The sequence below is a fragment of the Microcaecilia unicolor genome, chromosome 7 (genome assembly GCF_901765095.1).
Source record: "Microcaecilia unicolor chromosome 7, aMicUni1.1, whole genome shotgun sequence".
Lineage (NCBI taxonomy): Eukaryota > Metazoa > Chordata > Amphibia > Gymnophiona > Siphonopidae > Microcaecilia > Microcaecilia unicolor.
Genome location: NC_044037.1, coordinates 278,690,097 through 278,703,445, shown reverse-complemented (window position 1 = coordinate 278,703,445; position 13,349 = coordinate 278,690,097). Strand labels below are relative to the sequence as shown.

The following is a 13,349-nucleotide window of genomic DNA, read 5'->3' as shown; positions in this document are numbered from 1 at the left end:
TTGGCATGAACTCAACTCGCCGTGTTTGGAGGAAGAGAAATGCTGCCTATGACCCAAAGAACACCGTCCCCACTGTCAAGCATGGAGGTGGAAATGTTATGTTTTGGGGGTGTTTCTCTGCTAAGGGCACAGGACTACTTCACCGCATCAATGGGAGAATGGATGGGGCCATGTACCGTACAATTCTGAGTGACAACCTCCTTCCCTCCGCCAGGGCCTTAAAAATGGGTCGTGGCTGGGTCTTCCAGCACGACAATGACCCAAAACATACAGCCAAGGCAACAAAGGAGTGGCTCAGGAAGAAGCACATTAGGGTCATGGAGTGGCCTAGCCAGTCACCAGACCTTAATCCCATTGAAAACTTATGGAGGGAGCTGAAGCTGCGAGTTGCCAAGCGACAGCCCAGAACTCTTAATGATTTAGAGATGATCTGCAAAGAGGAGTGGACCAAAATTCCTCCTGACATGTGTGCAAACCTCATCATCAACTACAGAAGACGTCTGACCGCTGTGCTTGCCAACAAGGGTTTTGCCACCAAGTATTAGGTCTTGTTTGCCAGAGGGATCAAATACTTATTTCCCTCTGCAGAATGCAAATAAATTCATATACTTTCCACAATGTGATTTTCCGGATTTAATTTGTGATGTGCTATCTCTCACTGTTACCAATAACCTACCCTTCAATTATGGGCTTCTCATGTCTTTGTCAGTGGGCAAACTTACAAAATCAGCAAGGGATCAAATACTTATTTCCCCCACTGTATACATTTATTATTGTGCAGAGGTTAGATGAAGATAGAAAGAAGAAGGAGAGGGGTGCTTAAGGTAGCTATAGTCGATGAGTTATCTTAATTGATTGGATTGTCGGGTGAATTATTGTGGCTATTAGTTCTTATTGTATGCCTTGCTGAAGAGATATGACTTAAGAGATTTGCGAAAAATAGTTGTTTCGCCGATAGTTCTCAAGTCTGTAGGCACTAGGTTCCACATTTGCGTGCCTAAATACGAGAATGTGGTCGCATGCATCTGTTTGTACTTTAGTCCTTTACAACTGGGGAAGTGCAGGTCGAGAAATTTGCGGGATGATCTTGTGGCGTTTCTTGGAGGTAAGTCTACAAGGTTTAGCATGTAGATTGGGGTGTCTGAGTAAATGATTTTGTGCACAATCGTGCAGATCTTGAACGTAATGCGTTCCCTAAGTGGGAACCAGTGAAGAACGTTGAGAAGTACACAGTCCTTTTACAGGGGTCAGTAGATTCTTCTCTTAAATACTACTGGAATTTGATACATCCTGACCATGATGTCTCAATCCAGTTTCTACATTCTTTCTTAAGTAGAGGAGTGTGGAAGCCGTGTTAGTCCACTCTTAAGGTTATCAATAGAAATCAAACAAAATAAAACATGGAAAAGAAAATAAGATGATACCTTTTTTATTGGACATAACTTAATACATTTCTTGATTAGCTTTCGAAGGTTGCCCTTCTTCCTCAGATCGGAAATAAGCAAATGTGCTAGCTGACAGTGTATATAAGTGAAAACATTCAAGCATTACTATGACAGTCTGACAGGGTGGGAGGATGGGGGTGGGTCGGAGGTATGCATGGGGACATCAAAGCATATCATTGATATTCTAACAGGATGGGTGTGGATAGGTGAGGGGTGGGGTGATCAACAGAGACATACAGCTTTATGGTTTATAATGGGCTAGGAACCCCAGATCCTTGTTAAGTCCTTTCTGTTGGGTGTTAAAATATTCAATCATTCTGACTTCAAAGGTCTTACGTTCTTGTATGGTTTTAAAGTTACCTTTCAGGATTCTTTCTAAAACCTGCCTTTAACTTTACATTTTTTTGCTATTTCTCTTTGTCCATCGAGCGGACTCTGCCTTAGTTAGGTTTGCCCTTCTGCCACACTTCTTATGTATGGTTCGATACTATACATTAACACTAATGACCCAGATCTTTATTATTGCATGAACTGGGATGTTACTGGTACCGACTACCTAATCAATCAAGCAGGAGACGCAGACCATACTGGAAAGAAACCGTGTTACTAAAGCAAAGTCTCCCGAGTCACGCAGCGATCATGTAATGGAAAATCTGAAGAAGTTTTAGGAACATATATCATCATTATCTGGCTGTGCATCTCAGAGCACCGCCGTTAACAGCAGGACGTTTGGTTTTACGCAGTATTTCTCTCTGGAGAATAAGGCATAGATCATGTCAGACCACAACAAACTTCAAATGCACTGAACAGAATTACCTTTGGCAGACAGAAACAATGCTGTGTCTTTATTATTCTATAAAACAGGTTCTGATTAAGTTGTAGATACAATTAAGTGCATTCTATCATATGCCAAACTTAAATATCTGATTGAAAAGTCAACCATTTTTAAAGCATTTCTCTAATAGTAACATAGTAGATGACGGCAGAAAAAGACCTGCACGGTCCATCCAGTCTGCCCAAGAAATGTGCCACTTTTTTGTGTATACTTTACCTTGATTTGTACTTGTCTTTTCAGGGCACAGACCGTACAAGTCTGCCCAGCACTATCCCCGCCTCCCACCATTGGCTCTGGCACAGACCATATAAGTCTGCCCGGCACTAACCCCGCCTCCCAACCACCAGCTCCGCGGCTCTGTTATCCAATCTCGGCTAAGCTCCTGAGGATCCATTTCTTCTGAGAAATGATTCATATTTGCCCTTAAAAGAAAAGCCAGATGAGGCCCAGAGAGCACCCATGAAGAGAAAGTACACCTTTTATACATAAGGTACCAGTGTCCACCACACAACCTCGCCCCGAAACAACATACAGGAATTGTTTTGAAAGACATAGGCATGAAAAGCCCACACATTATAAATCTGCTTGGCTGACTCAGCATTTTCCTGCTCCACCTTCAGAAGTCTGTCCTGCTCAATGTAAAACATTAGAGTTACAACTGACCAAGTGAACTCTTGAGTTGACTTTGAAAGTTCACGACTCAATAAACTGGTTACTCTATAAGATGTCAAACAGCTTCTTTGCCGTTTTTTGCTCTTACAGACTAATGTGGCTGCCGCACTGGAAAATAGCAAGCATGTTTTCCATGACGCAGGTAATAAAGTGGAAAGCTAACAGAAGTAATTCCTGAAGAGTGTTAATGGAATCTTTCAAGATTAGAAGGTTAATCGATCTGTCGGCACATCAGAACGGAACAGATATAGTAGGGCTGAGCCCACGGGAATGCTTCGCGGACATGACACCAGTGACAGGGAAAAAAAAGTGCCTTCACATTTAAAAACGTGACAAAATATCAACACTTCCTGAGTCATTTAAAAAAAAAAAAACCTCAGTTCAGAAATTATATGAATAATTACACAAGTGCAGTAAACCACATGGTAACTTAACACAAACCCATGATAAGGGGCTTTGTGGTAATTTATCAGTTACCACACGGCAAACCACGTGTCAAGTGTTTTTGTGTCAGGGGGGTGTAGCATAGGCAGAGAGTGGGCATGGAAGCGTTAACCTGATAATATGTAACAGTTAATGTGGGAACACTTACCGTTTCCTAAATACTAACCTACCGCATGCTAATCAGCACTACAGCACAGGACCAGAATTAGAAAAGGCTGCTTCCGCCCCCACTGGTTGCCACATAAAGGGGTCCCTTTTGCAAAGCCGTGCTAAAAAGCGGCTGGCGCTGTTGTCGGTGCGTGGGTTCTCCGTGTGCTGAGGCCACTTTTAGCACAACAGTAAAATGGCCACCTTGCCATATTCCTTTGTAATGGCCACGTGCTAATTTCCCCACTAGCGCGTGGCCATTACCGTGGAAGCCCTTACCGTCACCTATTTAGGAGTCAGCATGAGCTCCTGCACTATTCGAGTAGTTCACGGTAATGTGCCCCTGCTGCCTGATTAGCACAGGTATGCCTACTTTCTGCTCATGGGCATGCCTCCCTTGCTGGAAAATAAAAAAATAATTTCCAGTGCGGGGTTACCGTGCACTAAACAAAAAACTACCTCAGTGCATCCCACAGTAGTGCTTTTTTAGCATGTAGTAGGCCCGTGTTAGGCCTACAGCGCCTTAGTAAAAGAGCCCCAAAATTTGCACCTACCACATGGTATATTCTCATATTAAGAACATAAGCATTGCCATACTGGGACAGAATGAAGGTCCATCAAGCCTGTGGCCAATCCAGGTCACAAGTACCTGGCAAGATCCCAGAATAGGAAAACAGATTTTATGCTGCTTATCCTAAAATATACGGTGGATTTTCCCAAGTCCATCTTCTTAATGGCTTATGGACTTTTCTTCTAGGAAATTAGCCAAATCTTTTTTAAAACCCTACTAAGCTAACTGCTTTTACCACATTCTCTAGCAACTAATTCTAGAGCCTCTTAATTTTTCTTTACTTTTTATAATTTCCAGATGATGAATTTCTGCTGTGGTATACCGCAATGTAAATGCATTTCAAAGTCAAATTAATGAAAGATTGGAGGAATAGCCTAGTGGTTGAAGCAGCAAGCATGGTTCAGTTTCTGCTTTCCACATTGACACTTCTGAAATCTTGAGAAAGTCCCTTCACCCTCCATCGTCTCAGATGCAAACCTAAGGGCCAAGTCGGTAACAGCAATTCTATAGTGGCATCTTACTGCCAAGCAGGGCAGCCGAGAGGGAGGGCAGGGGGGCCCGGCGCTGCAGTCCCACCCACCCGCCCTTGGCTCCGTCGTCTACTGTCTGCCACCGGGCCAGGCCCCCTGCATTGAAATCACAGTGCCTCTCACCTCCGTGTGAAAGCGCTGCAGGCAGCAGCAGATCGATTCGCCTCCCTTCAGGCCTCCTTCCCTCCCTGTGTCCTGCCCTCGTCTGACGTAACATCCGTGAGGGCGGGACACAGGGAGGGAAGGAGGCCCAAAGGGAGGCGGTCTGCTGCTGCCTGCAGCGCTTTCACACAGAGGTGAGAGGCGCTGTGATTTCAATGCAGGGGGCCTGGCCCGGTGGCGGACGGAGGGGGGCGGCGGCCTTGCGCCGGAAGAAGAGGACCTCAGCTGGCGGGGGTTGGGGTCCCCCGCCAGCAAAGGTAGCCCAAGGCGGCAGGGGAGGAGGGTTAGCGGTGGGAGGGGGGGTTGAGAGGGTTGTCAGCAGGGGGTCCAGGGACAAATCTACGGGGGGCCCATGCCCCCGTGGCCCACGTAGCTATGCCACTGGTGCCAGCATTTATACCTGGTGTCAGCAGGCATAAGTCTTCACGCCCAAATTGGGCACGGTAATCCATGCTAAGTGTTATTCTATAAAGGATGCTCGGCACTAAGCAACCTTTATAGAATTGGCGCTTGGCACAGATCTTAACGGTGCCTACCTTTGAATACCATTTAGAGAATCTGGCCCTTAGTGACAGAACTTCCCTTCATACCTGCTTGTAAATCATCTTGAGCTTAGATCTGGAAAAGGTGAGTAATTAAATCTAAAACAATCCTAAAAATCTGAAAATAAAGCAGTTAATAATTCACAGTCACTGGGGACTGTGCTCTGCTTGGACATTTTCTCCATATCATCAACAGAAAAGCTTAATTGCATGTACCGAAAGTGTGGTTCACTACTTGGTTTCTCAGATTTTCTCATTTGATATCACTTTCTTTCCCCCTACAGAAGCTGAATTTCAAAAGTCCAGCAACTGTAGGGTTAACAAATAAGAAAACTACCAGAGTGTGAAAAAAATGATTAGATCTGCATTAACGAGCAAGTCAGTCTAAGAGGTGGCAATGAATGATCATTTGAACAGCCAGACTTGAACTTTCCAGATGGCTAGGAAATAAAAGGTTGATTGGAAGAGAAGATGAATTGATCATAATCAGAGCAAGCTCTAGACAGACAATAAATTATTTTGATATTTAGAAGGACTTACGAAACACCAATAGCCGTCAATGATCCAGTTGGGATATTGGTAGCAGGTTTCCTGAGGTCTCCGCTCATATTGAAGCCAACCATAACACCTGCATTTCAGATATTTAAATACATACACACAATAGCTTGTTAAAGAAGCTAAACATTTTCCTCATGTAACAGATTTTCCTTCCTTATCGTAGCACATAAACTGTGAATATCATGTGTATTCCCAGTATCATCTCTTCTTTTCCTAGTGCTAGTCAGCTACCCAACGTGTTAAACAAGGATCACTATTATCGATCAACTAGACCATGGTGCATGTATTTTGGTTCTGCTCTCAAGGATAATCACAATGAATATTTATGAGGTAAACTAACACCCATTTGGTTTTAAAAAAACAGGGTCATTCGCATGGACATAGTTTGGGGAGTGAGGAGATGGCATTGACCCCCCCCCCCCCCCCCCACACCAAATGTAGGGTTACCGTATTTTCTCCCGCAAAAAGGAGGGCACATGCCCCGCCCTACCACACACCCGCCCCGCCCCTTCCACACCCTACCCCGCCCCCTGTCACATTTTCCCTTCCCCCTGTCACACACCCCCATCACCTCCCCTCCCCGTCACCCCCCTCCCCCTTTCCTTACTACTCCCCTGGTGGTCTAGTGACCTCTTCGGGGCAGGAAAGAGCCCCCTCTTTCCTGCCCGGAGCGCTGCCGCGCATGCATCCTTCCTGTTGGTGATCTCGGCGAGGTCACTTCAACTCTCGGCGGCCATTTTGAATCGGCGCCGAGATCACCAACAGGAAGGAGGCATGCGGGGCAGCGCTCCGGGCAGGAAAGAGGGGGCTCTTTCCTGCCCCGAAGGCGGAAGAGGTCACTAGACCACCAGGGCAGTAGTAACTAAGGGGAGGGGAGGCTAGCCCACCAGCCTGCCCCGTTTGTCCAGAAATCCAGACAAACGGGCAGATTGGCAAAACCCGCCCGGTTGCCCAGACATGTCCTCAAAAAGAGGACATGTCCGGGTAAATCCGGACATATGGTAACCCTACCCAAATGCTGCTGGACCGAGAGCCTCATTCTCACTCCCCTGCTCCACACGTTACAGTATTCTCTCTCCCCCCCTTCCCTATTTAGCTTTGTCCCTTCTTCCCCCCACCCTCCCCCATGCATCTGCTCCCTCCCCTTAATGTTGCCCTGGTCCCACAGCTCCTTCCCAGAAGAAACTAAAAATGATCAGTGCAGAGTCTTATGCTGCAGCGCTTCCTGTCGGGCTCTGCTGGCTCCCACTCCCGATGCAGTTCCTGTTGCTGTGGGGGGCAGTTTTGGCAGAACCTGCCAGGAAGCGCTGCAGCACGAAGATCTGCACTGGCCATTTCTACTTCCTGCTGACAGCACCTGCACTGGAAAGGAGTCACAGGACCAGAGGAATCCAAGAGGGGAGGAGAGAAGGGGGCAAAAAAGGACAAAGCTGGACAGGGAAGGAAGAGAGAGAGAGAGAGAGGGAGAGGGGAAGAAACTGGAACATGTGGGTCAGGAGAGGGAGAAGAAAGATGGCATACATTTTTGCACTGGGAGAGGGGATATGCTGGACACCAAAACGAAAAGAATAGGGAGACAAAGGGCAGGTTTAAGGGGAGGAGGTAGACCGGGGGAGGGGCAAGAAGGGATGACGCTGGATGTGGAAAGAGAAGAGAGAGGGGGGGGGGGCATGCAGGAACATGGGGGGAAGGGGAGGGAGAAGAAAAATGGGGGACAATTTTGGGTTGGGGTAGGGGATATGCTGGTCACTGGGGAGAAGGGATTAGGGAGACCAGGGCCAGAGTGCCCGTGAAGAGCCACCAAAAGCTTGCCTCACTGGATTGCCCCTTCGCAGCTGCCACCATGTTCCTCACACCCCCACCACCCAAGCTGTGCTGCCCTAAAGATTTGAAAACTGGAGACAAGGCGCTTTCTGCTTCTATGCCTAGTTTTATGTTTCAAACCTGCTTTGCAATGTAGTAAGAGGAACAGCACACTTAGCAAGTGCGGGGCCCTGTGCAGACCAATTTGGTGGGGCCCCATCCTAGCTCCGCCCCCACCCTAGCTCCACCCCATTGATAAGATTATTCCATTTTTAGAAATTTTTTTTATTTATGAAATTTCAAATAAAGACAAATGAAGCTAAACTTGTACAAAAAAAATGATTGAAATAATAAGCACAATGCTATCATCATGAAACCTCCCCCTCCCCCTCCCCAGAAATTATTCAGTTCAAGTCCACTACAATTAGTAGTTCCAATTCTCATAACAAAGGAGAAAATAAGGAAAAATATTAAGAAAAGATCCAGCAGAGTGCTACAGTGTACAAGGTATGCCAGGAATGCTTTATCTGCCTATGGTTGGAGAGAGGTTGAGTGACTCGATGCGGTCCAGGTCCAGGTCGGAGCGGAGGCACGAGGCAGAGTTGAGGCACGCTGAGCGGCGCCCTATGCGGCCGCCTCTGCCTAAGACCGGCCCTGACAGCACAATTGCTGTAGAGAAGAACATGCTACCACAGCTGCTGGGGCAGGTAGAAATGAACTCAGAACTGGAGACTGAAACTGATGCTGGGGCTGGAAAAAGAGGGGTGAGGGCTGAGTTCGGGAGAAAGAAGCAGGAGACTGATGCTGGGGCTGAAGGCTAATGCTGTCTTGGGGACTTGGAGGAAGGGGGTGGAGGTTAATGCTGGGGCTGGGCACTGGGAGAAAAGAGTTGGGGGCTGGGAGAAGGCAGTTTATGCTGAGGATGGGGACTGAGAGAAGGGAGTTGGTGGTGGAGGCTGGGGTTGGGAGAAGGGAGCTAGATACTGGGGACTGTGAGACAGGGTCTGATGATTGATGCTGGGGCTAGGTACCGGGAGATGGGAGATGGAGGCTGATGAGGGGAAAAGTAAGGGAATATGGAGGAGAAGGATACTAAAGAATGAGTGAATTAGGTATGGTGGAAAAGGTAGAGTCAATGAATGTCTAGGAAAAGGGGGCTGGAGGGCAGATACAAGGACAAAGGAGTGAGGGACAGTAGTGACTCTGAATTAGGCATAGCCTCTAGGACTGAGTGGAAGACCAGAGAAAGACAGACTCTACGATTGCCTGAGTATTGGGAGTGTAAGTGGAGACTCGGGGATTGGGTAGGATGGAACAATGGGAACTTGGTGTAAGGATAGTGGAGGTTAAGTGATTGGATGAGGGTATAAGACTAAATGCAGAAAAATGGGGAGGAGATACAGTTTGAAAGACCTACAGGGGGTTGGGGGGGCAACTGAAAGGGAAAGAAGGCTACAGAAATGGCAAGAGGGTAGAGGACTTGAGAGAGGGTAGAAAGGGGGGAGGTAAAAGGGGAGCATGGATGGGGTAAGATATAGAAAAGGGACTGGAGGTGGAAAGGGGTTCAGTGACTCTGAAGTAGCCGGGGCTGGTAAGAGGAAGGTATATGAGGCTGGGTAGGGTGGAAATGGAGGACTAGAAAGTGGGTGAAAGATGAGGGGAGAAGATGCCAAGGAAAGAATGAGAAATAGAGGTGGGAAATGGGAAGAAAATAGGAGTAAGAAAATGGAAAGCTAGTAAGTAGGTGAAAAGAGGGAAACTGCAGATTGGATGGGGCGGGGGACAAAGAGAAATGAAATCTAACTATAGTGGAGGAGTGGCCTAGTGGTTAGAGTGGTGGACCTTGGTCCTGAGGAACTGAGTTTGATTCCCACTTCAGGCACAGGCAGCTCCTTGTGACTCTGGGCAAGTCACTTAACCCTCCACTGCCCCATGTAAGCCGCATTGAGCCTGCCATGAGTGGGAAAGCGCGGGGTACAAATGTAACAAAAATAAAATAGATACTATTGGAGATTCTACATGGAATGTTGCTACTTTTGGAGATTCTACATGGAATGTTGCTATTCCACTAGCAACATTCCATGTAGAAGCCTGCGCGGCCACATTGGTGATCTGCAAGGGCCGACTTCTACATGGAATGTTGGAATAGCAACATTCCATGTAGAATCTCAAATAGTAGCAACAGTGGAGGAATGGCCTAGTGGTTAGGGTGGTGGACTTTGGTCCTGGGGAACTGAGGAACTGAGTTCGATTCCCACTTCAGGCACAGGCAGCTCCTTGTGACTCTGGGCAAGTCATTTAACCCTCCATTGCCCCATGTAAGCCGCATTGAGCCTGCCATGAGTGGGAAAGCGCAGGGTACAAATGTAACAAAAAATAAAAAAAATAAATATAAAAAGGCAGATGAGAAAAGCAGAGAAAAAATGGTGATGCTGATAGATGTAGTGGAAGCAGGGAAGAAGATAAAGATCAGGTAGAAACAGAAAATAGAAATAAAATCCTGGAAATGAATGTTGGAGAAAACCAGGAAGAGGAAGTGAAAAAGAGGAACCAGGACCAACCCAACTGGAAAAATAAAACGATCAGACAATGCAGGTACTTTTTCTGGTTTGGGGCCATTCTCATGGTATAAGCCCTGCTATCTATACAGTTCATACCGCAACATTGACCCCAAAGCGGGGGAGCAAAAGTTGGCTCAGGGTGCTACAACCCTGAGGGAGAAAGAGAGGAGATGCTAGGTTTGGGAGAAGAGACAAGGAGGTTGACACTGACAAATGATAAGGTGGGAGGAACAGTGGCGTCGCGAGGGCAGCTGACACCCGGGGTGGGTCGCCGCTGCACACACCCCCCCCCCCCCCCGGGTGCAGCGCGGCGCACCCTCCCCCCTCCAGAGTGCAACCCCCTTCTCCCCCGAGAACATACCTGGAAGGCGGCGAGGGGCAGGCGGGAGAGCCAATCCGCCGAGTGCACGCCGCTGGGGGGTGTCGGCGCCTCGCTGGTTCCCTGCTCTCTCTGCCCCCGGGGCAGAGAGAGCAAGGAACCAGCGAGGCGCCGACACCCCCCAGCGGCGTGCACCCGGGGCGGACCGCCCCACCTTCCTACGTCACTGGGGAGGAAGGGTTTTACAGAATCAGAGACACATGTATACTTTCCCAGCCTCCACAAGCCATGCCAACGTGCCCTCCCCCTTCAAAACTGTGCACGCTGCAATTTAAACAGCCCAATAAATTGTGTATACATTTTAAAAATATATGGATAGTTGGCAACAGGGGCGTAGCCAGACACCCAATTTTGGGTGGGCCTGGGCCCAAGATGGGTGGGCAGAAGAACCCCACCTCATCCCACAGATGATGTGGTCTCTCCTCTCACCTGCATGCCATATGGTCTCTCAAATATCCTCCCTCTCCTGCATACCTTTTAAATAGCAGATTTTCACCGGCAACAGGCAGCAACTAATACACACAGCTGATGTTGGCTCCATACTCTGATGCAACTTCCTGTTTCCGCCTAGGCAAGAATACATCAGAGTGAAGGCTATGGGGCCGGTGCGAGCAGTATGCATCAGTCACTGCTCACTGCAGGTGAAGATCTGCTATTTACAAGGTTTGCAGGAGGGACAGTTGTTGGGAGTTTTCGGATGGGGGGCTTGGAGATCCCTGCCAGCCACATTATAGCTATGCTGGTACTAGGTGGGCCTGAGCCCAAAGTGGGTGGGCCTGGGCCCACCCAAGCCCACCCTTGGCTACGCCACTGGTTGGCAAGTAGTTGCTTATATTAAATATTGGCCTATTTGAAAAGTACGAGAGAACAGTGACTTACCTAGAACAGCAAATAATGGGGTCCTTTTACAAAGGCACGCTGAAAAATGGCTTGCGGTAGTGTAGGCGCAGGTTTTGGGCGTGCGCCAATCCATTTTTTAGCACGCCTGTAAAAAAAGGCCTTTTTTTGCCGAAAATGGACATGCGGCAAACTCAAAATTGCCGCGCGTCTATTTTGGGTCTGAGACCTTACCGCCAGCCATTGACCTAGCGGTAAAGAATCTGGGTGGTAATGAACTGCGTGCGTCCGTTACGCATACCAGAAAATAAAAAAATATTTTTCAGACATGTGTAGCGGACGCACGCCAAAATTGAAATTACCGCAAAGGCCACACAGTAACCGGGCAGTAACTCCAATTTGGCGGGCGCTCATCGTGCGTAGGCACCTATGCAGCTTAGTAAAAGGGCCCCAATGTTTATAATATAGATGGATATTTTGGAATAAGGTTTGTGTGGAGAGCATGGGGTTTATGAGTTCCTATGTAATTGTTTTCGTAAGTTAGCGCATAGCCTTCCAAATTGTGGGTGTAGACAACATGCTGTTTTATAGCTGCACGGGGTGTCAAAAGCAGAGACAAAGCTCGGATATATGAGACATGTCCCTTCACAATGTGGAAAATCAACAGAGCTGATCGTTATGAGAAAAAATATATAATTTATTAATGAAATACTAAAAATGTATATAGAAATCAGCCCGACACAGGCCGTGTTTCACCCAGCAGGGCTGCTTCAGGGGCTACACTCAAGAGAGTATTTTATGTCAGCACTTTTTTCTGGTTTATTCGATTGAGCTGTTTTTTTCAACATATATATCAGAAGATTTACGATTGCGGGCTTCTGTACATTTGGTTTCATCAAAACTACCATATTTTGACAGTAAAGGATCATTGTGTAGCCCCTGTAGCAAGCCCTGCTGGGTGAAACACGGCCTGTGTCGGGCTGATTTGTATATACATTTTTAGTATTTCATTAATAAATTATATATATTTTTTCTCATAACGATCTGCTCTGTAGATTTTCCCTCTTGGAGTTTGCAGATCGTCTTCCCTTTTGGTTTCTTGGACCTTCCTAATATAGCACATTCATTAACAAGGACTACACTGACGTACCTGTAGCAGCAGGGAAAAAAACTCCAAAAACAGTAAAGAACGTTTCCCCTGGGCTGTAGTCCGCAAAGGTGTTGTTACGCAAAAGTTCTTCAGAATACCCAACAAACCCGTGTTCTGCGTGGAAAGGGAAACATGGAAATAAAACGATCAGGAAAAAGTCTTCGGTGAACACAAAAGCAGCGTGACGAGAACAGGCTCTGTCTATTATTCCTGGAAACAGCCTGTTTGAAGTAAGCATGTGCATCCATTTGAAACATTTCCTATGTCATTTCATGTTGCTGGCAAACAAAAATTAGCAGAAAAGAACAAACGTTTTGTGTTTTATTGCGTGCCATCAATAGCGTGCACGCTTTAAAAAAAGAATGAACACTATTTGCAGAGTGCGCACTGTTTCACCCAAGCGCATACGATCACCCTAATACTATAAATGTCGTCATAAATTGCACATGTGCTTAATTTGCACACACAATTCAACTGAATAACAAGCTAATTAGCACCAATTGGCTTAACAAGCAATTACTGGCACTAATTAGATTTTATTGGCATTTAAGTGTGATTTGAAAAAGGGGGTGCAGAAATGAGAGGGGCATGGGCACAACAGGGGCGTTTATAAAATTAACGTGTGTTACTGAATAACGTCAATACGTGCCTAATTTAGGTGTGTACACTTACACCACGTTTCAGTTGGTGCAAATGGCTGTGCCTAAAGTTAG

The 13,349-nt window shown here is 46.9% G+C and overlaps 1 protein-coding gene across 3 annotated transcripts in view; it reads right to left on the bottom strand.

The window, feature by feature from the left end:
• SLC12A8 (solute carrier family 12 member 8) overlaps positions 1–13,349 on the bottom strand; it is a 165,509-nt gene that overhangs the window by 56,437 nt on the left and 95,723 nt on the right. For all 3 annotated transcript variants that reach the window (XM_030210542.1, XM_030210543.1, XM_030210544.1), the window contains exons 6-7: positions 12,637–12,750; positions 5,889–5,976 (exon numbers count right to left, since the gene is read on the bottom strand). In XM_030210542.1, coding sequence (XP_030066402.1) covers positions 5,889–5,976; positions 12,637–12,750 — 202 coding nt within the window. The remainder of the gene's footprint in view (positions 1–5,888; positions 5,977–12,636; positions 12,751–13,349) is intronic.